Raw genomic sequence first — 24,615 nt, 5'->3', positions numbered from 1 at the left:
GAAAACATTTGTCCTGAAAGGGAGTCTAGAGATCAGCTAGCTCTACTTGGTCCTATGACAGAAGGGGGTGGTCTGAAGAGGAGAAGTGACTTGTTTGTCCCAATATATGTCACAGAATTGGAACTAGAATTTGAGAATCCAGTTTCCTCATCTAGTGCCCTTTCCACTACCCTGTCTCTCCCACCCTCATGTATTTAGTTCCTCAGTTACTTTGAACCCTGCTATTCTGTGCACTCCATTTTCTCTATGTAATTATGTTGCTGGGAATAAATCTAGATGCTGGATGCTAGGGTAATTCTTTAACTCAACAGCTTATTCCACAAGCATCCTTCTTTCTATGTGTGTTCATTGTGGGTATTTAGTATTTTAACATAAGGTTAGAAAGCAAACTTTGGAGGAAAAATGGACCTGCCAATTCTGGCTCTATCATTTGCTAATTGCTCTGTGCCTACACTTCCTCTTCTAGGTCCTCCATCAGCTCCTGCTTCGCCTGCTACTTTGGTCTCCTCAGGCCTTCCTGTCTCTTCTCATGCCCCTACAGTCCTGTGCCTTCTTAAAAACGTGATTATGTTCCTGCTCAAAACTTTTCAAAGGTTTTTCATTATTGGTAGGGTAAGGACTAAAGTCCTTAAGGTGGTCTACAAGGCCCTGCTAATCTTGGCTCCTTCCACCTCTCCCATATATTGTTCCTGGAGCCTGCATCCTTTCACTCCCTGAAAGCACCATGGTGTGCTCTACCACGGAAGTTTTGCACATACTGTTCCCTTTGTCTGCATTGCTCTTCCTCAGGATTTGATTTAATGCTTACCTTTCTTTTAGCTCTTTCAGTGATTTATTTTAACTCAAAAATTACTTTCTTAGGGAAGCCTACCTGTTTCTAAGTCACTCAGTAGAATGTATTATTTTGATAATTTTACCTTTAAAAAAAGCATTTCTTGATTCATCTCCATTTCTTCCACTAGATTTGAAACTCTGTGGGGATCAGAATAGTATCTTCTTTCTCTTTTTCTTTCTATTTTTTTAAAAGATTGATTGACTGGTTGCTTGATTTATGAGAGAGAGAGAGAGAGAGAACACAAAGGAAGAGGGAGAGCAGACTCCACTGAGCAGAGAGCCATATATGGGGCTCCATCCCTGGACCCTGATATCATGACCTGAGCTGAAGGCAGATGCTTAAACAACTGAGCTACCCAAGCATGCCTCTCTGTCTCTTGAAATTCAGAACCTGGTTATATTAATTAGGGCTCTTTGCTCTGCATCTAACCTTGTTATATAGAATTGTCCTAACAACTTGTAAGGTCAGGCTAGTGTGTCTTTCATAGATGAGGAAAGTGAGATTCAGGAACGTTAACATATGTGAGATCATATTATTAGTAAATGGTGAGGTTAGAATTTGATATGAGGTCTTTTCAGTTCCAAAACTCATATTCTTTCCTTTATACTATATTGTACTATAACCAGGAATATTTTAATCTTTGTTACCTTTTTGTCAAAAAATAAATTCCCTTAATAGGTATGTTAGCCAAATGAGCCATCTTTTCTTGATATGTGCATATTTTTGATAGGGAAAATGGCAGGAATTGTATATCTACATGACTATCATTAGAGAAAGGTTACCTCTATATGACTTTCTTTTTTTTTTTTAAGATTTTATTTATTTATCTGACAGAGATCACAGGTAGGCAGAGAGAGAGGGGGCGGGAGCAGGCTCCCTGCTGAGCAGAGAGCCTGATGTGGGCTCGATCCCAGGACTCTGGGATCATGACCCGAGCCGAAGGCAGAGGCTTTAACCCACTGAGCCACTCAGGCACCCCATAACTTTCTTTTAAAACAAATATTAATGACTTGGTTTAACCTATCTAAATTTCCTTTGTCAGATTTCAATTTGTGTATTTTTAAAAGATTTATTTATTTATTTTAGAAAGAAAGAAGGAGCATGAGCTGGGAGGAGGGCAGAGGGAGAGAATCTCAAGCAGACTCCCCACTGAGTGTGAGTTGGAACCTGAGGTAGGATGTAGGGTTCCATCTCATGACCCTGAGATCACAACCTGAGCTGAAACCAAAAGTCAGATGCTGAACCCACTGAGCCACACAGGTACCCTATCACTTTGTGTATTTGTATGTGTATGGTGTTTTTATTCTGCCATAAAGACTAGTATTTGAGAAATGAATTTTGTCCTGGAAAGGGTGAATCAGAAGTTTGAGATTTAGATACTTTGGCTGGTCCACGCTGCTGAGTTTAGGGAAATGCAATTATTGTAAACCAAGTGCCTTTTATTCATGACTTTCTATTTTTTCTTAATTTTTACTCATTACAGCATCTTTATTATCATTAAAGCTGATTTTTCCTTTTGTATATTTTTAGTTTTATCTTTCCAGAATTTGTTATAAGGAGGCAAGTTGTAGATTTCACTTTGATTCTGATGCTTCCCTGAACTTCAAAGGTAATATTTCCTCAGAGAAAAGCTTGGATTCTAAATTTTATCTCAGAAAATTATACAGGCAATATATTTGAAGTAGCATGGTGGAAAAATCTAAAAGAAGAAATGAATGCATGAGCACTCCTTTTAAAGAAGATGCAGATAAGAAGGTAGAATAAGGAAGGAAAAAACAGCACTATATGAAGAGGACAGGCCCCCTGAAGCATTCAATGTCAAATCTAAAAAGTAAACATGTTTTTCTCTAAGGTAAAAATTATCTTGAAGGAAAAATGGGAACTGACCATGATTTTCAAAGAAAGGAACAGAAAATTACTCTCACTAGCTTTCCTTCTAAAACACAGTGAGCTCATATCAGGTCTTCGGAAAGTAGTCCCAACCTTCCCCTACTGCAAGTGGCTACACTCTGTCCCATGGAAATGCTGCTTTTATTTGGCAAAACCAAACTGAGACAGGGAGTAAAACTCCCTATCCCTTAAGCGTGAACCTCACATCACAACTTCCTCCAAAGAATATAGTACAGAAAGGGGGATAAAGAGTAACTTTACAGTGGAGAAACCCAGCAAACACTATCTCAGCCAGGTGATCAAGATCAACATCAATGTCATAAATCATACTCATAGAGCATACCCTCGATATGATGTGATGAAGATGGCACTTTTCCTCTGTGGTCATCCTCCCTGTAACCCATAACTGCAATCTAATCATGAAAAAACACCAGATAAATTGCTATCAAGGGGCATCCTACAAAATAGTTGAACAATATTCTAAACTGTCAAGGTCATTAAAAATAAGGAAAGTCTGAGAACATGTCACAATCACAACTAGTCTAAGGAAATATGTCAACTAAATGTAATGTGAGGGACGCCTGGGTGGCTCAGTTGGTTAAGCAGCTGCCTTCGGCTCAGGTCATGATCCCGGCGTCCTGGGATCGAGTCCCACATCGGGCTCCTTGCTCCACTGGGAGCCTGCTTCTCCCTCTTACTCTGCCTTCCACTCTGTCTGCCTGTGCTCGCTCTCGCTCGCTCTCTCTCTGACAAATAAATAAATAAAATCTTAAAAAATAAATAAATAAATAAATAAATAAATGTAATGTGATATTTTGCATGGGATCTTGGAAAAGAAAATGGACATTAAATAAAACTAAGACATTAAATAAAACTAAGACAGGAAATAACTCTAAACTTTAGTTAATAATAGTGTGTCAATATTTGTTCATTAATTGTAAAACATACTATTCTAATATAAGATGTTAATAATAGAGGAAACTGAGTATAGGGTATATGGGAACTCTGTATACTAGTTTCTCAATTTTTCTCTAAGTCTAAAAGCATTCTAGGAAAGCCTGGCTGCCTCAGTCAGTGGAACATGTGACTCTTGAGCTCAGGGTCGTGAGTGCGAGTTTAAGCCCCATGTTAGGTGTTAGAGATTATAAGTAAATAAACTTTTAAAAAAAAGTGTTCTTAAAAGTCAAACCTATTTAAAAAATAACTAACATAATTCTTGTAGGGTCATTCAAAGAACTTTCATGGAGACTGAAGAGAACACAATGAATATTACATAATAAGCTCTTTGTATTCTGCTTTCTAATTTGGGAAATGAGTTAATATATACTGTTTCATTTAATTTTTAAACAGTCTAGTGAAGTAGATGCAATTAATTACTCCCATTTTGCAGTTAGAAAGAGTAGAGCTTGGAAAGATGAGGTGACTTGCAGGGAATCAAAACCTGATCTGGGGCACCTGGGTGTCTCAGTGAGTTGAGCCTCTGTCTTCGGCTCAGGTCATGGTCTCAGGGCCCTGGGATCAAGCCCTGCATTGGGCTCTCTGCTCAGCAGGGACCTCGCTTCCCTCCCCTCTCTCTCTGCCTGCCTCTCTGCCTACTTGTGATCTCTGTCTGTCAAATAAATAAAATCTTAAAAACAAAAACAAAAACCTGATCTGACTCTAGTACCAATGATCTTTCCACCACATTCCAGTTACATGTCTATCTATTATTCGCAAATTTTAGCCACAATATAGGCACTAACAGCACTAGGGTTTTGGTAGTTGATGAATATAAGCCAAGAGAATAATTCCTGAACTCTTTCTTATTTGCCTTTAAAAGACATTTATCTAAGATCCTTATTTTAGTGTTAATTAGTGGCATCTTATCAGGAAGAGTCAATGAATTGTATCTACCTCTGAGAACAAGGATACAGAGTATTTTACCACTAAAAGTGGGCAGCAGTTCACTTCTCATCAGAAAGCTTTATTTTTCAGGTCTACACACTTTAGGAATATGACCTTGACTCAAGGCTACTTTAAATGTCTCATTTGGCTTTTCAGAGTTTGCTGATAATAGATGGTGTTTTGTATCTTGAACTGGGGAAGTGCTCAAAGACCAGCGATGGTTTGGGGATCATTTACAAAGCATTCCAGCTGTGGTGGCCATATGCCATTCCATCTGCCTGTATTGTGTGCGTATTGTTCCGTAGTGTTCCATAGCATGCCCACTTTTGCTTTTGGATTACAAACTCCTTGGGGTATGGATGTGGTTTTGTGTTTGGACCATTTTACATGCTGCAAAGCAACATGTACTCTTTTTCTCTCCAACTACAGAGGATGTGTGCCTCTTAAACTGACAATTGTACCAACCATAAAAATATACATGTGTCTTTTGCAATCAGTTTATTGTGGGAAAGTTGTTGGGAGGACTACTATTTAAAACATCAGCTAAGACACATATAGCAACAGCTGCAATTACTAAGTATTATTAAATACAGCTATGTGAGATGCACTTACCATACAGAATCTGTCTCTAATCCTACCTGAAGATGGCTTATGATTATAGATCTTGTTGGATGTCCTCAAGGGCAGCTTGCCCATGTCTGCTAGATCTTAGTTGGAGAGTAGGTATAGGAGGGAGATGGACAGAGCATACACAGAGAATTTTAAAAGATCAACCTAAATATCCAATAAATATTTTAACTTCCCATATCACTGGAAACTCTACTGGAAGGAAAATCCATATTATTTTGATCACCTTTGTGGGCATTTAAACAGAGGACACTTTTAGCACCTTTAGGGTTCAAATTATTTACAAATTATATTCAGAGACTATACTCAACTCCTGCAAGCAATCACACAGTAGCCATTTTTCTCTTGAATTTACCTTATTGTGGAATCACCCCACATTACCTGCATTTCCTGAGTATTCAAGCTATGTTCTCTGTGACTCTCTGTTCTTTATATCCTTTACTGTTTCCTTTACCTAGGATCCTTCCCTTCTTCCCTACTTGTCCATCAAAACTCAATTTATATTTTACCATTCTCTGGGAAATCTCCTTCCATCATTCCCCATTTTAATTGCAAGTTTAGATTAGATGCACCTTCTTTGTATACCCCAAATATCTGTACATAAAGCTATCACAGCTTTTGTTTGTTTGTTCATTTATTTAATCATTCATTCAAAATTACTTACTAAGTAACCACTCTGTGTCAGAAACTGTTCTAGCTGCTGGAGATACAGCAGGGCCCAAACAGTTAGGTTCCTACTTCCACAGAGCTTACAGTGGGGATGATAGTAAATAAATAAGTAGGCAAATAATTAAATAGAATTTGTGATTTTAGATGGTGAGGAAAAAAAGAACAATATATTAATGTAATAGTTAGTGATTGAAGGTGGAGCTATTTTGATTGAATGGTTAGGGAAGGTTTTTCTGAGGAGATGACATTTGAAAAGAGATCTGAATGATGAGAGAGCAAATGATGGGAAGATATGGGGGGAAAGCAGTCTAAGCAGGGGGAACAAGGGAAAAATGAAGGATGTGAAAGGTAACAATCTTGAGGTGTTTGAAGAACAGCAAGGAGCCTGTGTGGCTGCAGCATCGTAAGTGAGGAGCAATGTTGTAGGAGGTGAGATTGGAAAGACAAGCCTAGACAATTGGATGTTAAAAGCCTTGGAGAGAACTATATGGGTTGATGGAGCCAAGATTTGGGACTAGACTTGTCACACTCCAAAGCTTGTGCCTATCATAGTATATTACCAATACATTTCACATTCTATAATACAATGATAGGAAGTGAAACCTTTAGGCTTCAAAAGTGATATCAAAAATATCACTTAAGATGCACTAAGATGTAATGAAAGTGTTTCAGAAAAAATTAATCATATTTATTAACTAGGAAAGAAATACCCAGTTTTAGGCCTACTATTAACATTGACCTATTTTGATCAACTCAGTGAAGATACAGGTTTTTATCAGACCAGACTATTTTGAAAACTGCTGTGTTAGGAATAAGAGAACATCTGAATTCTAATTCTAGACTTATGTCACTTGTGATGATCAGCTTTCTTTTCACATATTTTCTTAAAAAGAGTCATAGCTTAGTGTTTCACTACATTGGCATGAATTTTCAAATAGTTTTGAGATTTACATAGATGCACACACCATTTTAGGGATACTGTCACTCTTTATTGGACATAGTTAAATTTTATATTAATCACTTCTTCTGAAAACTAATAAAGCTTGGGCACATCCTGAAATTTGCACTTCAAAACGGACTCTGGATATTTAGGTTCATTGGTATCATAATCTGTGAATCTCTTCTGAAACTCTCACTCTATTTCTACATCTCGACTCTAGAATTGTAAAATTTGTTATTCCTCTGAGTACTGGAGAATGAAGTTCCAGGCCTCATGCTTAATCTAAATGTCTTCATTTTCTTGAACAGGTCAGCAACTGCCTTGTTTCATTTCCTACAGTTTCAGGCTTGACCTGTTTAGGTATTTGCCATAGCATTAAGAAAATCTAATCTTAATGTCAGTAGGAGACCTACCAAAATGGAGTCCTTTAACTTAAAGTCATTTAGCATGATTTCTTTTATTCTAGTTCTTTAATAAGTCTAAACAATCAAGTAATCTGATGTCATTAAAATGAACTGGTTTCCCTACCCTACTTTGTCTTCTTCTAAATAGACCATAAATAAGTACTGGTTAAGGGCATAAGCATGAGTAAAATTGAAGATCTTGATCTGTTCCTCCATTAAACCACAGAGGGCTCAGCACAACTAGTTCATATTGAGAACCCTCTTTCTGAAAGAGGCATGAAAGTCTGGGGTGCAAACTCTTCTCTCCTGATGCAAATAAAACACTGAGAACAATTTTCCCCTTTTTTTGCAGTGCCCCATCTGTGACAAGTGCAATCAGCTTATCCATGTTTAAACCAAACTTCTCAAATTTCTTCTCGGCAGATGGTTAAGTTCTATCAGTTCATATGTCCTGGCTAATGGGGTGAAACATTTCTTTCCCATAAATATCACAGCCAGAATGTTGGCAACGTATCGTGTGACAGGTACTCACATGCTCTGCTACTGGAAGCATAAAGGGTTGAGTTGTAAGGGGATGACAACTTTCAAAATGTTTCAACAGACTGGAAAAGATCATCCCCTTTGAGCCAGTGACCTGATATCTAGAAATCCAAACAAGGAAGTGATCAGAGATGATGCAAGGATGTTCGCCGTGGCATTATTTATAACAGAAAAAAAAAGTAGGACTTGATTCACCTAAATATTCAAGAAGTGAACAGTTTAATTAGTTATGATGGATCCCTAAGATGGATTTTTTCCAACAATAGGAATAATGTTTGCAAAGAATACTTTATTACATGAAAAATTATGAATTAACATTAAGTGATGAAACTAAGGCGTACATGATACATAGTGTGTGATCTCAGTTTTTAAAAAGTAAGTTTATATGTAGATATAATGCACTTTAAAAAATATATTTTATTGGGGCACCTGGGTGGCTCAGTGGGTTAAGCTTCTGCCTTTGGTTCAGGTCATGATCTCAGGGTCTTGGGATCGAACCCTGCATCGGGCTCTCTGCTCGGCAGGGAGCCTATTTCCCCCTTCTCTCTGTCTGCCTCTCTGCCTACTTGTGATCTCCCACTCTCTGTCAAATAAATAAATTTATTTATTTATTTATTTATTTGACATATAAATTGACAAATTGACAAATAAATTATATATGTGTGTATATATATATATATATATTTATTTATTTATTTGAGAGAGAGAGAGTGTGTGCACAAGCACAAGCAAGGGAAGGGCAGAGGGAAAGGGAGAAGCAGACTCTTGGCTGATGCAGGGTTGAATCCCAGGACCCTGGGATCAGGACCTGAGCCAAAGGCAGATGCTTAAATGCTAAGCCCCAAGTCACCCTGGGTATAATGCATTCTATAGTCCCACTCCACTAGCGTTACAAAGTACTGGGGGGTTCATGGAGTCTGACGCTTCTTTGACTAGCCTGTCCTGCTAATCTCACTCACATGAAGAACCACATAAACTATAGAAAATTCTTTATGGAGGCAGCTCTTAGCAAGGAGTGGGAGAAATAGAGACTGGAACCCATCTTTCTTTAGCACTTTTAATGGAAAAGTGAAGCTTTTCATATTGGGCATTCAAAAAAAGAGGGTGGCCTCTGTGGGAATTTCTATCTTTCAGACCTCCTTCCCTTCTCAGTTTCCTGAACTTTCCCTTTTTACCCAATCTTCTTCCAAATCCCTGAGGCCCATGCTCTCATTCCCTCCTTTGGGAATTCTAAGTCTGAAGGAAGATAATCTGCTTCTCTGACCTTTTGTATATTTCTGGTTTGGACCAGTTTTCCCTCAGCTTCTACCCTTCTGGTCACTTCCTGTTCCTAAGAGAAAGACAATCACTGTTGATTTTCTCATTAGTTTACCCAATAAGTTATTTCACAAAGCTGTGGGGTGTGTGTGGCATTATTTCTTAGAGACAAACAAGATTTAATAAGGAGAGCGGTTCTCTTCTTTTACCAAGTATTTATCCATGTTCCCTCAAAACAGAAGCCTCTGGCATTACTGTGCTAAGAAGCCACTGGCACTCTCCTGAGCCTGGTTTGTATTTTAAATCCACCAAACTAGCTATTAATGGCTCTCCTTTTTGCTACACAGAATTGTGTTACTGTCAATTACATATTCTTCAATGACATGATTTACCATGATTTAGAAGTAGAAGTGGAAAGGGGACAGATTTTTCAGTTTAAATTGCCACAATGTCTCTTCTACTAGTTAGTTTCCTTAAGCCAATACCAAGTCTGACTCATCTAGAGACAGCCTTACCCCTACTGTCATTGATACAATACTCTGTCCTTCAAACTGAGCTGCCTTTATATTATCAATATTATTTGAGTGTTTGTTATGGAAAAGGCTAGGAGCTAACGGAATGTATTAATGAAAAGCATAATCTTTGGATTCATGCCTGGCTTCAAATCTTCACTGTAACATTTAGTAGCTTTGTTACATCAAGAAATTTATTGAACCTCTCTCTCTGTTTCTTGGTTAGTAAAATGGGAATAAAACCTATATCGTGCATAGAAAGGGAAACCCTCTTACACTGTTGATGAGATTGTAAGCTGGTACAGCTACTCTGAAAAACAGTATGGAGCTTCCTCAAAAAGTTAAAAATAGAGCTATGTTACCACCCAGCATTTGCACACTAAGTATTTACCCAAAGGATACAAAAATATTGATTTGAAGGGATACATGCACCCCAATGTTTATAGCAGCTTTATCAACAGTAGCTAAATTATGGAAAAAGCCCAAATGTCCTTCAACTGATGAATGGATAAAGATATTTTATATGCGTGTGTGTATATATGTATACATATATACATATAAGTGTATGTATGTATGTGTGAATATTTACAGGGGAATATTACTCAGTCACCAAAAACGTGAAATCTTGCCATTTGCAATGATATGGATGGAGCTAGAACTACTATGTTAAGCAGAATAGGTCAGTCAGAGAAAGACAAATATCATATGATTTCAATCATATGTGAAATTTAAGAAACAAAATAGATGTGGGGCATCTGGGTGGCTGAGTTAGTTAAGCATCCAACTGACTCTTGATTTCAGCTTGCAAGATCAAGTCCCACGTTGGGCTCCATGCTGGGCATGGAGTCTGCCTAAGACTCTCTTACCCTCTTCCACTGCCACTCCCATTCCCCACCCCAAAGGAAAAAAAAGAAACAAAACAGATGAACACGGCGGCGGGGGAGAGAGACAAGACAGAAAACAGACTCTTAGCTATAGAGAACAAACTGAGGGTTATTAGAGTGGAGGTGGGCAGGGAGATGGGTTAAGGAGGGCACTTAAAAAAAATATATATTTATTTATTTATTTTGAGAGAAATAAAGTACAAGCAGGGGGAGCTGCCGAAGGAGAGAAAGAGCAGGTTTCCCAAAGAGCAGGGACCCTGCTGCAGGGCTCAATCTCAGGACTCTGGGATTATGACTTTAACTAAAGACAGATGCTCATTGACTGAGCCACCCAGGCACCCCAAAAGGGCATTTGTTGTAATGAGCACTGGGTGTTGTATATAAGTGATGAATCACTAAATTCTACACCTGAAACTAACTTTACACTGTATGTTAACCAATTGGAATTTAAATAAAAACTTGGGGGACAGAAAGTCACTAATACCTGACTTGTTGGATCGCTTTTTCTATTGTGTATTAGTTCCCAAAATATAGTTTGGTTGTGGCGGTTGCTAACATTTACATACATGGAATCATAAATTATGGGCTCTGGTGGGTCTTATTATCATCTTCAAAATAAACGTAGGATTCACCTATGTTAAAAGCAAAAACATGGGGTGCCAAGGTAGCTCAGTAGGTTAGACATCCAACTCTTGATCTCAGCTCGGGTCTTGATTTCAGGGTTATGAGTTCATGCACTGTGTTGGGCTCCATGCTGGACAGGGAGTCTACTTAAAAAATAAACAGAACAAAAGCAAAAACAAACCTTTATCATGGAGCTATGTGAGAATGAAATTAGAGCATGTGTCAGGTACTTGGCACATATTAGCACTTATTAAGTGATAACAATTATTATAGTGAATGGTAGGCAGTCTTAAACAATGTAATATTAATCTGGAGAAAAATGGTTGGGATGGAAATGTACTCTTGAACTGAAAGAACATATATGTTTTAAAAATATTTAATTGTTAAATAAAACAAAAATGCAAAAATGTGTAGCTTCTTGAGTTCTTAGAAGGCAAACAACCTTGTAACCACCAATCAGATCTGAAAGAATTTTTCTAGCCCCTGTCCTAATCACAGTTTCTGTCCTACCTGATATTTTAATGATCACTTCTATGTGCTTCTTTATGGTTGTATTATTCAAGTGCGTATCCCTAAACACTTTAATTTGGACTTGCACATTTTTTTTAAGTTTTAAAGCAACATTTATTTTCTTCGTGAATGTGCATTTGAGCAAAGCTTAGAGGGCACAGTCTGTCAATATTCTACTCAATAGGAGTTGTGGTGTCTTTTAAAATTTAATTATTTTTTCAGGGTTCCAAGATTCACTGTTTATGCATCACACCAAGTCCTCCATGCAATATGTGCCCTCCTTATTACTCACCACCAGGCTCACCCAACCGCCACCCTCCTCCCCTCCAAAACCCTCAGTTTGTTTCCCAGAGTCCACAGTCTCTCATGGTTCATCTCCCCACTCCGATTTCCCCCAATTCACTTTTCCTTTCCTTCTCCTAATGTCCTCCATGTTATTCCTTATGCTCCACAAGTACGTGAAACCATATGATAATTGACTCTCTTTGCTTGGCTTATTTCACTCAGCATAATCTTCTGTAGTTCCATCCATGTTGATACAAAAGTTGGGTATTCATCCTTTCTGATGGAGGCACAATATTCCATTGTATATATGGACCATCTCTTCTTTATCCATTCATCTGTTGAAGGACATCTTGGCTCTTTCCACAGTTTGGAGATTGTGGCCATTGGTGCTATGAACATTGGGGTACAGATGGCCCTTCTTTTTACTACATCTGTATCTTAGGGGTAAATACCCAGTAGTGCAATTACAGAGTCATAGGGTAGCTCTATTTTTAATTTCTTAAGGAATATCCACACTGTTTTCCAAAGTGGCTATACCAACTTGCATTCCCACCAACAGTGCAAGAGGGTTCCCCTTTCTCCACATCCTCTCCAACACTTGTTGTTTACAATCTTGTTAATTTTTGCCATTCTAACTGGTGTAAGGCGGTATTGCAATGTGTGTTTTTTTTTAAAGATTTTATTTATTTATTTGACAGAGAGAGATCACAAGTAGACAGAGAGCCAGGCAGAGCGAGAGAGGGAAAGCAGCTCCCTGCTCAGCAGAGAGCCGGATGTGGGGCTTGATCCCAGGACCCTGAGACTATGACCTGAGCTGAAGGCAGAGACTTAGCCCACTGAGCCATTTAGGTACCCCTTGCAATGTGGTTTTGATCTGAATCTCCCTGAGTGCTAATGATGATGAATATTTTTTCATGTGTCTGTTAGCCATTTGCATGTCTTCTTTGGAGAAGTGTCTGTTCATGTCTTCTGCCCATTTATTGACGTGATTATCTGTTTTTTGGATGCATTGAGTTTGAGGAGTTCTTTATAGATGTTGGATAGAAGCCCTCAGTCTATAATTTCATTTGTGAACATCTTCTCCCATTCTGTGGGTTGCCTCTTTGTTTTGTTAACTGTTTCCTTTGCTGTGCAGAAGCTTTTGATCTTGATGAGATCCCAGAAGTTCCTTTTCGCTTTTGTTTCCTTTGCCTTTGGAGACATGTCTTGAAAGAAGTTGCTGTGGCCGATGTCGAAGAGGTTACTGCCTATGTTCTCCTCTAGGATTATGATAGATTCCTGCCTCATGTTGAGGTCTTTCATCTATTTTGAGTTTATCTTTGTGTATGAAGTGGAAGAATAAACATTGTTAAAAAGTGTATACTGCTTAGTAGCAATCTATACTTTCAATGCCATCCTGATCAAAATTCCACTGGCATTTTTTTTCAAAGTGCTAGAACAAACTATCCTAAAATTTGTATGGAACCAGAAGAAACCCTGAATTGCTCAGGAAATGTTGAAAAAGAAAAAAAAAAAAACAACCGAGGGTATCATGTTGCCTGATTTCAAGCTTTATTACAAAGCTGTGATCACCAAGGCATCATGGTACTGGTGTATAAATAGACACAGAGACCCGTGCAACAGAGTAGAGAGGTCAGATATGGACCCGCAACTCTATGGTCAACTAATATTCATCAGCTAATCTTCGACAGAGCAAGAAATAATATGTAGCGGTAAAAGGACAGTCTCTTCAATAAATGGTGCTGGAAAAATTGGACAGCTATGTATAGAAGAATGAAACTTTACCATTCTCCTATATGATATACAAAGATAAACTCGAAATGGACAAAAGACCTCAATGTGAGGCAGGAATCTATCAAAATCCTAGAGGAAAATATAGGCAATAACCTCTTAGACTTGCATATTTTTATTTAATAAGTCCCACAACTGGAAAGAGTGATAGAAGAAAATAAGTTATAACTCAAGTGATAGACATAATTAAAATGTACGTACAATGTAGAATGGTAGTACAGTGTCTTAGTTAAAAGCGTGGAATCCAGAGACAAGATGCCTGGGTTCATATTCCACCTCTGCCAATTACTAGCTCTTTAAGCTTAACCATTCAAGTTCTCTGTGCTCATTCTTCTCATTTGTAAAATTGATTCAATAATAATACCAGTCTAAGTACATGGAAGGAAATATACAATCTATTTTTCAGAAAATAAGAAACAAATTAGTTAAATGTTCAATTGAAGATCTAAAAAAGAGGGACAGAGGAAACCCTAAGAAACAAGGAGAAAAAAAATAAAGGCATAAAAGATTAAATCAAGTAATGAAGCATAGACTTTGAGTTGTCCCTCAATATTTGTTTTCATCATCTTCTTCATTAAATAGAATATCCCAATTTTTAGAGAAACCAGGTCAGAATCAGTTTTATGGCATATGACCTGTGCAGTCTCCCAGGGTGCAGTGTTCAGAGGGTCCCAAGATTAATTTAATGCTCTGCTATTGCCATATTGAAATTCTTAATACTTTTTGAATAAGGAGCTGTCACATTTTCCTTTTGCACAGAGCCGTACCAATTGTGTAGCTCATCTTGATCTGGGCATACAACTGTCTATGGTAGAAACTCACTTCCCATTCTTTCTTCAGCTAGGAGTGTTTCTTTGAGCAAATTCTGCTCAATGGGATGTAAGTAGAATTGTATGTGCAACACCTGGAATATGTCCTTAAGAGCCATTCCTCCTTCTTGCTGGCAGAAATATTATCTTAATAGCTGGAATTCCAGTAGTCATCTTGGACCAAGGTGGAGGCCATACGAGGTGGAGCAGCAAGATACATATAATTTGATCCTTGACATTTAGAGCACCACAATAACCCTGAACTATCTGTAGACTTCTTCAACTTAAGAAAGCAGAAACATTTTACCTTAGGCCAGTGACATTTTGAGTTTTCCTGTAACTTGTACCTGAACCCAACCCTGATTAACTAAAAGAGTGGCAGATGGGAGTGAGGGAGAGAGGAGTGAGAGAAAAAACAAAAAACTAAAAGTTTTGACTTGGTCAATAAGATAGATATATCTCTGGTAATATCAATCAAGAAAAGAAACTGAAATGACAAAATTCATAATAAAAAAATATATATATAGCCACAAGAAAGATTTTTAAAATAAAAAAATGTGAGAACTTAAACTTAATGAAATGTATATATTTCTGAAAAATATAAAATGCCAAAATTGGCTGAAGAACAATGCAAAATAACAACCACTGAAGAATTTGATATTACAATAAAAAATGTTCCTCCCTAAATTCTCTAGGCTCAGATGGCCCATTTTATTTTCTAACATAGATATAAACATTTTAAATAAAATAGTTAACTGAATCCAACAATGCATTAAGAAATTAAGCTATGATCAAATAGTATTTATCCCAGAAATGCAAAGATGTTTTAAAATTAGAGTATCTATCAATTTATTTAACCAAATTAAAGAAGAAAGGCCATGTGATTATCTTAATGGATGCAAACAAAGTTTTTGTTTTAAAATTTAATACCTATTTGTAATTTAAAAACTCCTTGTAAATTTCCTCAACTTGACAAAGACTTTGTGTTGAACTCTATATTTAATGACGAAAATTTAGATGCTGTTCTTTTAATATCAGGAAAAGACAAGAATGCCAACTATACAGTACTTTTAAACACAATACTAAAAGCTCTGGCTAAAGCAGTAATAAAGGAAAAATAAATACAATAAATGGGAAGGAAAAGGCAACTGCTATTTTGCTGTTGATTTTTCCTACAGGCTAAGAAAAATCTGAAATAGTCAACAAGCTATTAGACATAATATGAGATTTCACAGAATTTTGTTTTAAAGATTTTATTTATTACTTGACAGACTGAGATCACAAGTAGGCAGAGAGAGAGGAGGAAGCAGGCTCCCTGCTGAACAGAGAGCCTGATGTGGGGGCTCGATCCCAGGACCCTGGATCATGACCTGAGCTGAAGGCAGAGGCTTTAACCCACTGAGCCACCCAGGTCCCCGAGATTTCACAGAATTTTACAATTGTAGTGTTAACTTACAAAATCAGTAGCACTTGTCTAAGTGAGCAAAGAAATAGAAAAAAATTAGAAAACCCAAGATACCACTTGGAATACTATAAAAAACTCTGAACTATCTAGGAAGTACACTTTAAATAGTGTTGTCAGGGAAGATTTCTCCAATAATGTAATGTTTGAGATGAGATCTAAACGAAGTGAGAGTCAATCAGGCAGATTCTGAAAAAAGAGCATTCTGGGGCAAGGAAACTGCAAGGACAAATAACTTCACACCTTTGATTTTTCTCTTTCTTTCAACATCAGAATATTTTTCTTTCTGTTAAATTCGCTCATATTTTAACATTTAAATAGTTTATTCAGGTTAAAAAGAAATCCTCAAATAATTCTTCTATAGCTTTGGTGTAGGACCAGTTGTTTTTTTAAGCAAAACTTAGAAGACAAGAATAGAATGATAACTTTTCTAGAAGGCCAAACCAGCAATAAACAGAGTAGAAATACAAATTATAAGTTGAATTAAAAAATATTTTCATTTCTCTTCTTTCTACCCTGTATTTCATCTGGCTGACTCCCTTCAGCCTTAGTACTCAGTTCCAGGGTCATTTCCTACAGAAAACCTTCTTTGATGCCCACCAAGGGCATCCCTCTTTAAAGCTATGACACTTTTTCGGAGTGTGCTTTATTACTGCTCTTACTATATTTGGAAATTGTGAACTGGATTTTTGTTTGTTCATCTTTTTTTCCCCAGTTAGTGTGTATGATTTTTGATATGAGATTTCTTGGGAGAACATAGGTAAATTTCTTAGCAGCATTCCAGTCTTCCCTGGGGCTACTGCTGTCTGACTGTGTGACTTATCATAAGTCACTTCAATTCTCTGAATCTCAACGTGATCTTCTGTACAGGTTGATGACATTAATACCAATTTGACAATGTTACTCTGAGAATTAAATGAGTTGGTATATGTGAGAAATATGATTGTAACTTGAATATTTCTCTCCCATCCTGTATCTAACTCAGTGATAAGCACATGGAAGGCATCATTTTAATAAAAGTTTACAGAAGTTGGTGAATCCTACAGGGAATATTTTGTTAAAAGGAAGGAACCTGGCTCTAGGGTGGGTGGGTGGCTGTCTGTGGAGATAAGAAACCTCCGGAAATCCCTGGGGAAGGCAGACCTCCTGGGCACACCTTGAATGACAGCATGGGAAAACTGACTCCAAGGAGTCCACGTGGCGGGGCACGTATAACTCTCTCCTCATGCTGTTGTGATGCTTATACTAGAAGGAAGTCTCTGAGGACTTCAGCAGGTGTGACCCTCCTTCCTGCCCTGCTTCTTAAAGAGAAGCTGACACACAGGAGAGAACTGAACCTGGTCCTTTTAAGTGCTGAATTTTTCTAGGCATTTTATTTTCTCTGCCCAGTTGGAATATGTCTATCAATGTTGTCTGACAGAACTCTCTGCCTTGATGGGACTATTCTCTATATATGTTGTCAATATAGGGTGGCTACTTAGCACTTGAAATGTGGCTCGTCTGACTAGTTGATTTTTAATTTTACTTAAAATTTAAATTAAACAGTGCAGTGTATGTAGCTCATAAAAGTTCTCATCAAATGAAAATTTGAAATGTCAACAAACACATTTGTATAGAACAGCATCATCCAATTCTTCTTTTCCGGGCTCTAATCAACTCTGCACAGCAACCAGAGGAGCTGACCAGGGCCCTGACCTTCTTAGAAATATGTTAATGGATTTCTGTCACTTTCAGGATCAAGTTCCCCGTATAGGAGTTCTACATAATCTGTCTTTATTTATTGATGCAGCCTTGCTGTCTACCCCAGACACACTATCCCTTGCTTTGCCCAAGCTGTTCCTGTTGCCTCAACCATCCTTTCCCCATGTACCACTATTTTCTTTGTCCAGCTTATTCCTACTTGCCCTTTAAAAGTTAGATTAGAAACTCTCCTCTAGGAAGTTTTTCCTAAATATACCTTTACCTATCCCCTCTGCTCCAGGCTGGGTTGTGTGCCTCTTTCTGGGCTCCCACCACCTCTCATACTTTCTTTATTAAAACCCTGATCATGCAGACTTATAATTATGGATTAAATCTCTTTTCCCTTCTGGATTGTGAGCTCCTAGAAACCATAGACAGTGTTATATTCATCTCTATCTTCAGTGTGAAAATTAAATCAAGGAAAATTCATTTAGAAAGGAGTCAGGAAGTGGGCTGGGCAAGCTCTCAAGCCCAGCACTCCTTGACAATTGCATACTTACAGGATGTAAGGAGCTTCCCAGGTGCATACTATTTTACTAACCCCATAGGGGTTAGTAAGAAAGGCTTTCCTTCAGTCCTGGCAACTGTTCAGCCAATGAGAAACAGTCACAACACAGCCAATGAGAAGCCACTATACTTGAGAGTCCTAGTTTACTCCAATGGACTTTATGTTTATAACAGCCTTCCCAACTTCCTTCCTTTTCTATATAAGAGAGTGTATCTCTCCTTTTCTCTTGGCCTTGTCCTTTCTATGGTTTTGCTACAGTTCATTTGTCTCAGATTGCAATTCTCTGCTATTTCTGGATAAACTTGTTTTTATTGGTAAAATAACTGGAAGTTTTATTTTTTAAGGTTAACGCTAGTATCTGCACAGAGAATGGCTCAGAAAATGTAGTCAAGGTTTGTTTAATTGTTCTAAAACATGCCAGGTTTTTTTATTTACTGTAATTATACTTATTAAATGCATTTTAACCTGTCCCATCACTTGTGACTTAGAGCACTATGTGTGGTAGGAAGGGCTGTTCAGGATTGTTAGAAAAGGAAACTGATGCTCAATTTCTATATGAGTGATTTGCCCCAGATTATAAAGCTATAAAGTCAGAATTTGAGTAGAGCCTGGGTCCTCAACTCCCCCCCCCCCCCATTTTCCTATACCTAATGAAGCTCTTTTGTGGTCTTTAACCCTCAGTAACCCCCCTGCCCCCATACTGAAATTCCTATAGTCCTCACAGCCTTTATTAGTCAGTCATTAGGATTGATTTGTGAAAGCTTGTCTATTTTCATCTTGATGGTTGTGGTGACATGGCTTGTGAGTTTTTAAACTACTCAAATATGAGGGATATTTCTGATGAGTATTTTCTTTTTTTAATTGTAATTTTTAAAAAAGATTTTATTTATTTATTTGACAGACAGAGATCACAAGTAGGCAGAGAGGCAGGCAGAGAGAGAGAGGGGGAATCAGACTCCTCATTGAGCAGAGAGCCCAATGCAGGGCTTGATCCCAGGACCCTGAGATCATGACCTGAGCTGAAGGCAGAGACTCAACCCACTGAGCCACTCAGGTTATTTTTTTATTATGTTATGTTAGTCACCATACAGTATATCATTAGTTTTATGGTCAACTAATCTTTGACAAAGCAGGAAAAAAGATCCAATGGAAAAAGACAGTCTCTTCAATAAATGGTGCTGGGGAAATTGGACAGCTATATACTGAAAAATGAAACTCGACCATTCCCTTACATCATACACTAAGATAAGCTCTAAATAGATGAGACATCAATGTGAGAGGAATCCTCTAGGAATCTCCTAGAGGAGAACATAGGAGAACCTTTTTGACATCAGCCACTGCAACTTCTTTCAAAACATGTCTCCAAAGAAAAAGGAAACAAAAGTGAAAATGAATTTCTGGGACTTCATCAAGATAAAAAGCTTCTGCACAGCAAAGGAAACAGTCAACAAAATAAAGAGACAGCCCATGTATGGGAGAAGATATTTGCAAATGATGTATCAGATAAAGGGCTGGTATCCAAGAACTTCTCAAACTCAACACTCAACAAACAAATAATCAAGTCAAAAAATGGGCAGAAGACATGAACAGACACTTCTCCAATGAAGATATACAAATGGCTAACAGGCATGTGAAAAAATGTTCATCATCATTAGCCCTCAGGGAAATTCAGATCAAAACCACGTTGAGACACCTCTTCACACCAATTAGAAGAGCAAAAACTGATGAGACAAGAAACAACAAATGTTGGAGAGGTTGTGGAGAAAGGGGAACCCTGTTACACTATTGGTGAGAATGCAAGTTTGGTACAGCCACTTTGGATAACATTGTGGAGGTTCCTCAAAAAGTTAAAAATAGAGCCACTCTATGACCCAGCTGATTACACTACTGGGTATTTACCCCAATGATGAGTATTTTCATGTAACTTTTTGCCCAGGTTCTCGTGGTACCCACAACTTATTCCTGATTTCAGTGCAGGTGAATGTGTAGTTCCAATTTGTTGCCAGCCTCCCACCCCAAGTATTTTCTAGTCCCTCTGTTTTTCTGCCTCAAGGCTTTCTTTTAAGTCCTAAAAGGCTGCTTAGCCCTGGGCAAGCATAACCAGGGAATATGAGAGTTCAACCTGGGGGATGGAGATAACCCTGAAATAATGAAGATGGAAATCATGAGGTAAATGACCTAGTCTCCTTCTTCTTTGGTGGGGCAATGCTGAGACATATTCTACACTGTTTTCAGAAGGTCTCTCTGGTGAGCTTATGCCCAGGAGACTACTAAGGCAATCAACTCAATCTCAAAACCCTTCCCTCTTTCACTTCTCTCCCTCACTTCTGTTTCCTGGGCTTATGTCCCAAGCAAATTACTAGCACCCAAGTCCTGACCTCAGTCTCTGCTATTGGGAAACACATCTGAAGACATTACCTAGCTATACAGGAGCTTCTTTAGAGATAAGGCTTTGTCCTGTCAGTTTGTGCTTTAGCATACTGGACTTCCTGTAGTTTAACAGATTGTCCCTACACTCTTCCTTGCTCCTGCTGCTCCTTCTGCCTGCCACAGCCCTCCTTTCCTTTGCCTGGCTGACAACTATCCATTTTTTAAGACTCAGCTAGGGTATCCACTCCTCTTTGTAATCTTAACTGTTTTACCCCACCACCTCCCAATGTAAAGTTCCACCTCTATGATCCTGTAGCACTTTACAGACTAGTTAACTTCTACCAAATCCATTCTCTCTCTCTCTTCTTGTTTCTGTGACCACATCTTTTATTCAGTTTTGAAATGTATTGAATGTCCTCTATCTGGTGGGCTAACTTCCTAGAAGTTAGTTACATGAGGCATGTAAAGCCTCTTATCTCTGCGAGTGCCTTGAAGAGAAGGGGCCTACCTGGAATGGTACTTGTTAAAAAATTAAGTGCTCAATAAAACTGGTAGAATGTGCAGGAGTGAACTTAGGAGTCATTTTTCATTCCACAAATATTTACTGAGCACTTATCTTGTGTCAAGCACTATGTTGTATTATGGAATATACCTAGATGAAGAGACTGACTCCAGGCAACAGGGAGTTCACCTTACCCTTAAGTAAGAAAGATAGAAGTGAATAATGCATAAAGTAGTCAGTGTTAGGCCAGGGTGGCACAGAGGACCTGGGGAGGACAGAGCAGCTCAGGAAAAGAGTAATATTCTAGCTGGGTCTTGGAAGATAGTGGCGATTCACTACGGAGAGATGGGAAAGGGCTTCCTAAATACACTGAGAAATACAGCAGCGAAAGAGAAGCCCTTTTGGTGCTGTCGTGCGAGGGCGAGGAGCCCAAGTATGGGGTGGGGTGGGGACAGAATGATTGATTCTCCGTGCATTTCAGTTGAAAATCTAAGTTACCCAGCACCTGGACCAGGGCCAGGCGCGTTGGGAAATCAAGAAACCTCTCAGGCCCCTCAAACTGAGCGCCAACCACAGAAAAGCCAGCCCAACCAGGTTTGTGGTCAGCAGAAGGACCCCCTCTGCGGCTGGCGAGCGCCATCCCAGCGGACCAAGTCCTGGCTAACCAGAGGCGGCTGAGCATGCTCAGTTGCCAGGACGCGGTGCCTCGGTGGCGGAGAGAGGTGCAGCATAGTCCCAGCCCCGCAGGCGCCTAGACCAAAGAGTGGCGGCGCGGCGGGGGCGGGGCCTTCGACGCACGCTCCCTCCCAGCCCGCCTCCCCGCTCACCCACCTCTCCTCCCCTCTTCCCCCGCCGCCTCGCGTTACCCGCCTGCACGCGGGCCGCCCGTTGCCTTGGCAACCGTCGAGCCGCGTCTTCCTGAGGGAGCTCTGTCAGCCCGCAGATCCTGTCGCCAGTTCCCCACTGCCCCGCGATTTTCGCGTGGGCTTAGAGGCGGAGGGACAACAAAAAATGGCGGAGCGGAGCCAGACGGCGCCTGAGGCAGGTTTGTGAGGGCGGTCGATCGTGGGGAAGCTTTGAGGCAGCATGGCTGTCCTGGGTCTGAGGGGAGAGGGGACTAGGGCATGGCCCTACTCCTGAGGAGGCGCTCCTGTGTATTTGCGCCTTAGGGCTGTGACCTCGGGGTCAGGGGTCAGGGGAGGTACATACCGCTCTGAGTGGCGGGCATGGACCTCGGAGTCCTGGCGGCAGCGGCAGAGGTGTATGCGGGACTGTGCACACTTCTAAGTGAGCGTGGGCCCCAAAAGGGCTGGGACTCCAGGGAAGACACAGGACTCCAGTACCGAGGGGACACCTGAAATGAGGCTGATCAAAGGAGTAGGGGGTACACAGTCCTGTGGGAGCATAAGAGGGCTCCCTAAAGGAGCATGGTTTGGTGGAGAGGGTCTCATAATGCAGAGGCAGGTGTATGTGGGGGGACTGTTACTTTAATATCAGGTAGTGCCACGGAAGGGGTGTATACACCGATTATGTGTGTTTTGGGGGAAGTATGGTACCTTAGGGTCACCCCTGAACACATAGAAACTATACCAGATCTTCCTGTGGGTCCTATAAAGACAAGAGGCTTGAGGGGACACCCAGAGCCTCAGTGCTTAAGAACCCTTCCAAACGATGCTGGAACCTGAGTTTGAGTGTATATGGGATCAGTGCTCTTGAAGGTCATTCAGAATTACAAGGGAGTGTATATCCACATATCTGTGGGTGGAAGATAATCTTCAAGGTGCAGGAAGACTATTGGGAAGGGGGTCCCACTGTCCTATTCCTGAGGGAATGTGAGTTTGATTAGGCTTGGAGAGTAGTGATCCAAGTGTCTCACACGGTCATAGAAGAGAGCTAGGATTTTCACAGTCTTGTGCATGTAGGAGGGAGTTTGTACCTGAAAGGGGCTGGGATTAAAGAACTGAAGCTTTAAGACAAGTGATATCTGTGTGTGTAGCAAAGCAGTGGCTTTGGGGATATGTCTGTTGGTAATGATGGAAGTGGTATACAGACTTGTATATGTGTCCTGATTAGGTATTTTCGTTACAAGAGTGACTCACTTGAATTATTCAGCCTTTGGTGGTGGGAAAGGGGGATAGTGGTTATGTTAAGATCATATAGTGACTGGAACTAGAAGCCAAATAAAGCTGTTAAGGATAATTCAAGATATTGTTACCTCTCAAAACCTGCATGATTTCTCTTTCTTTCGTGGCATCTCTGTTTCTTCCACCAAGTAGTTCCTCTATTCTTTTTATAGTTTAAGTTCCTCATAACATTTTTTTATTCATTCATCCACTCAACAAATATTTATTGAGTGCCAGCTACATGTCAGGTGCCAATTTAGGTACTGGAAACTCTCTGCTTGTGATTCTCTTACCTTGTTCTTGTTCTGTTTTTTCCCCCTTCCCCCCATCCCCCCTAGATTTACTGCATTTATACATATTGTACAATTCATTTATTATTTTTATTCCTTCTTGCCTATTTTCTTCCATTCGAATATAAGCTCCATGAAAGCCAAGGTTTTTTGTTATGTTTAACAATCCCACATGTCTAGAACTATACATGGTATACAGTAGGTTATTATTAAATATTTATTAAGTGAATAACTGAATGACCTGATAAAGTCTATGGGTTCAAGAAGCTTTCTCTGAGGAAGTGATACTTTAGCTGAGATATATTGAATAAATGAAGAGAAGGACCAAGAATGGTCAAGGCAGAGGGAAACCATGTGCAAAGACCATAAGGTAGGAGGAAACATGATGTGTTTAAGGAAATGAAAGGAGACAAATATGGCTGCGTGTAGGGCAATAGGAGGAGAAAAGAAACTGAAACAGATCTTGTAGGCCTCGTATACTATGATATGAATTTTGATCAGAAATCTTAGAAATAATAGGAAGCCATCGAGGGCTTTTAAGGAGCATGACGTGATTAAAATTATGAAAAATATAACTGGCTAGTTACAAAAGGTACAAGAGGGATATAGGTGGACCTTTTAGAAGATAACAATGGAGATGGAGAGAAGAAATTGAGAAATATTTAAGAGATAAAATTAATAGGATTTAGTGAAACATGGGGATGAAGGAAAAGGAGGTATCAGGGCATACTTCTAATTTTCTAATTTGTGCATCTGGATAATTGGTGATGCACTTATGGGGATAAGGAGCACTGGAAGGGATCTTGGCTATGTTTGAGGAGGGATCATGTTTGATTTTGGACATAGGGAGTCAGGGGTATTGTTTAACCATCCAAGTAAGTGGAGGGATTGACAATGCAGTTGAATGTGTAAGAGAAGTCTGAGCCAACGTGGAGATAATTACTGAAGTCCTAAGTGTAGATGAAATTACCTAGAGGAAGAGTAGAGTGTGAGGAGCAGAGGCTTGGGATTAAGTGTTGAATACCTTCAATATTTTAGTGCTTTCCAAAGAGAATGAGAAGAATGGTTTTGAACAGCTTAAATGCTGCCAAATGATATTAAAAGGATGACTGAGAAACTAGATTTAGCAAAATATTTAGCATTGTTGGTAACATTGATG

The 24,615-nt window shown here is 39.3% G+C and overlaps 1 protein-coding gene across 2 annotated transcripts in view; it reads left to right on the top strand.

Moving 5' to 3' along the window:
* The first annotated feature begins 21,761 nt into the window (after positions 1-21,761).
* Positions 21,762-24,615, top strand: part of AGBL4 (AGBL carboxypeptidase 4) — a 1,588,908-nt gene continuing 1,586,054 nt past the window's right edge. For both annotated transcript variants that reach the window (XM_059137376.1, XM_059137375.1), the window contains exon 1: positions 21,762-22,088. In XM_059137376.1, the coding sequence (XP_058993359.1) occupies positions 22,055-22,088 (34 nt within the window). In that variant the 5' untranslated portion in view covers positions 21,762-22,054. The remainder of the gene's footprint in view (positions 22,089-24,615) is intronic.

This window comes from Mustela lutreola, chromosome 10, assembly GCF_030435805.1.
Source record: "Mustela lutreola isolate mMusLut2 chromosome 10, mMusLut2.pri, whole genome shotgun sequence".
Taxonomy (NCBI): Eukaryota; Metazoa; Chordata; class Mammalia; order Carnivora; family Mustelidae; genus Mustela; species Mustela lutreola.
This window is presented reverse-complemented; position numbering and strand designations above follow the sequence as displayed.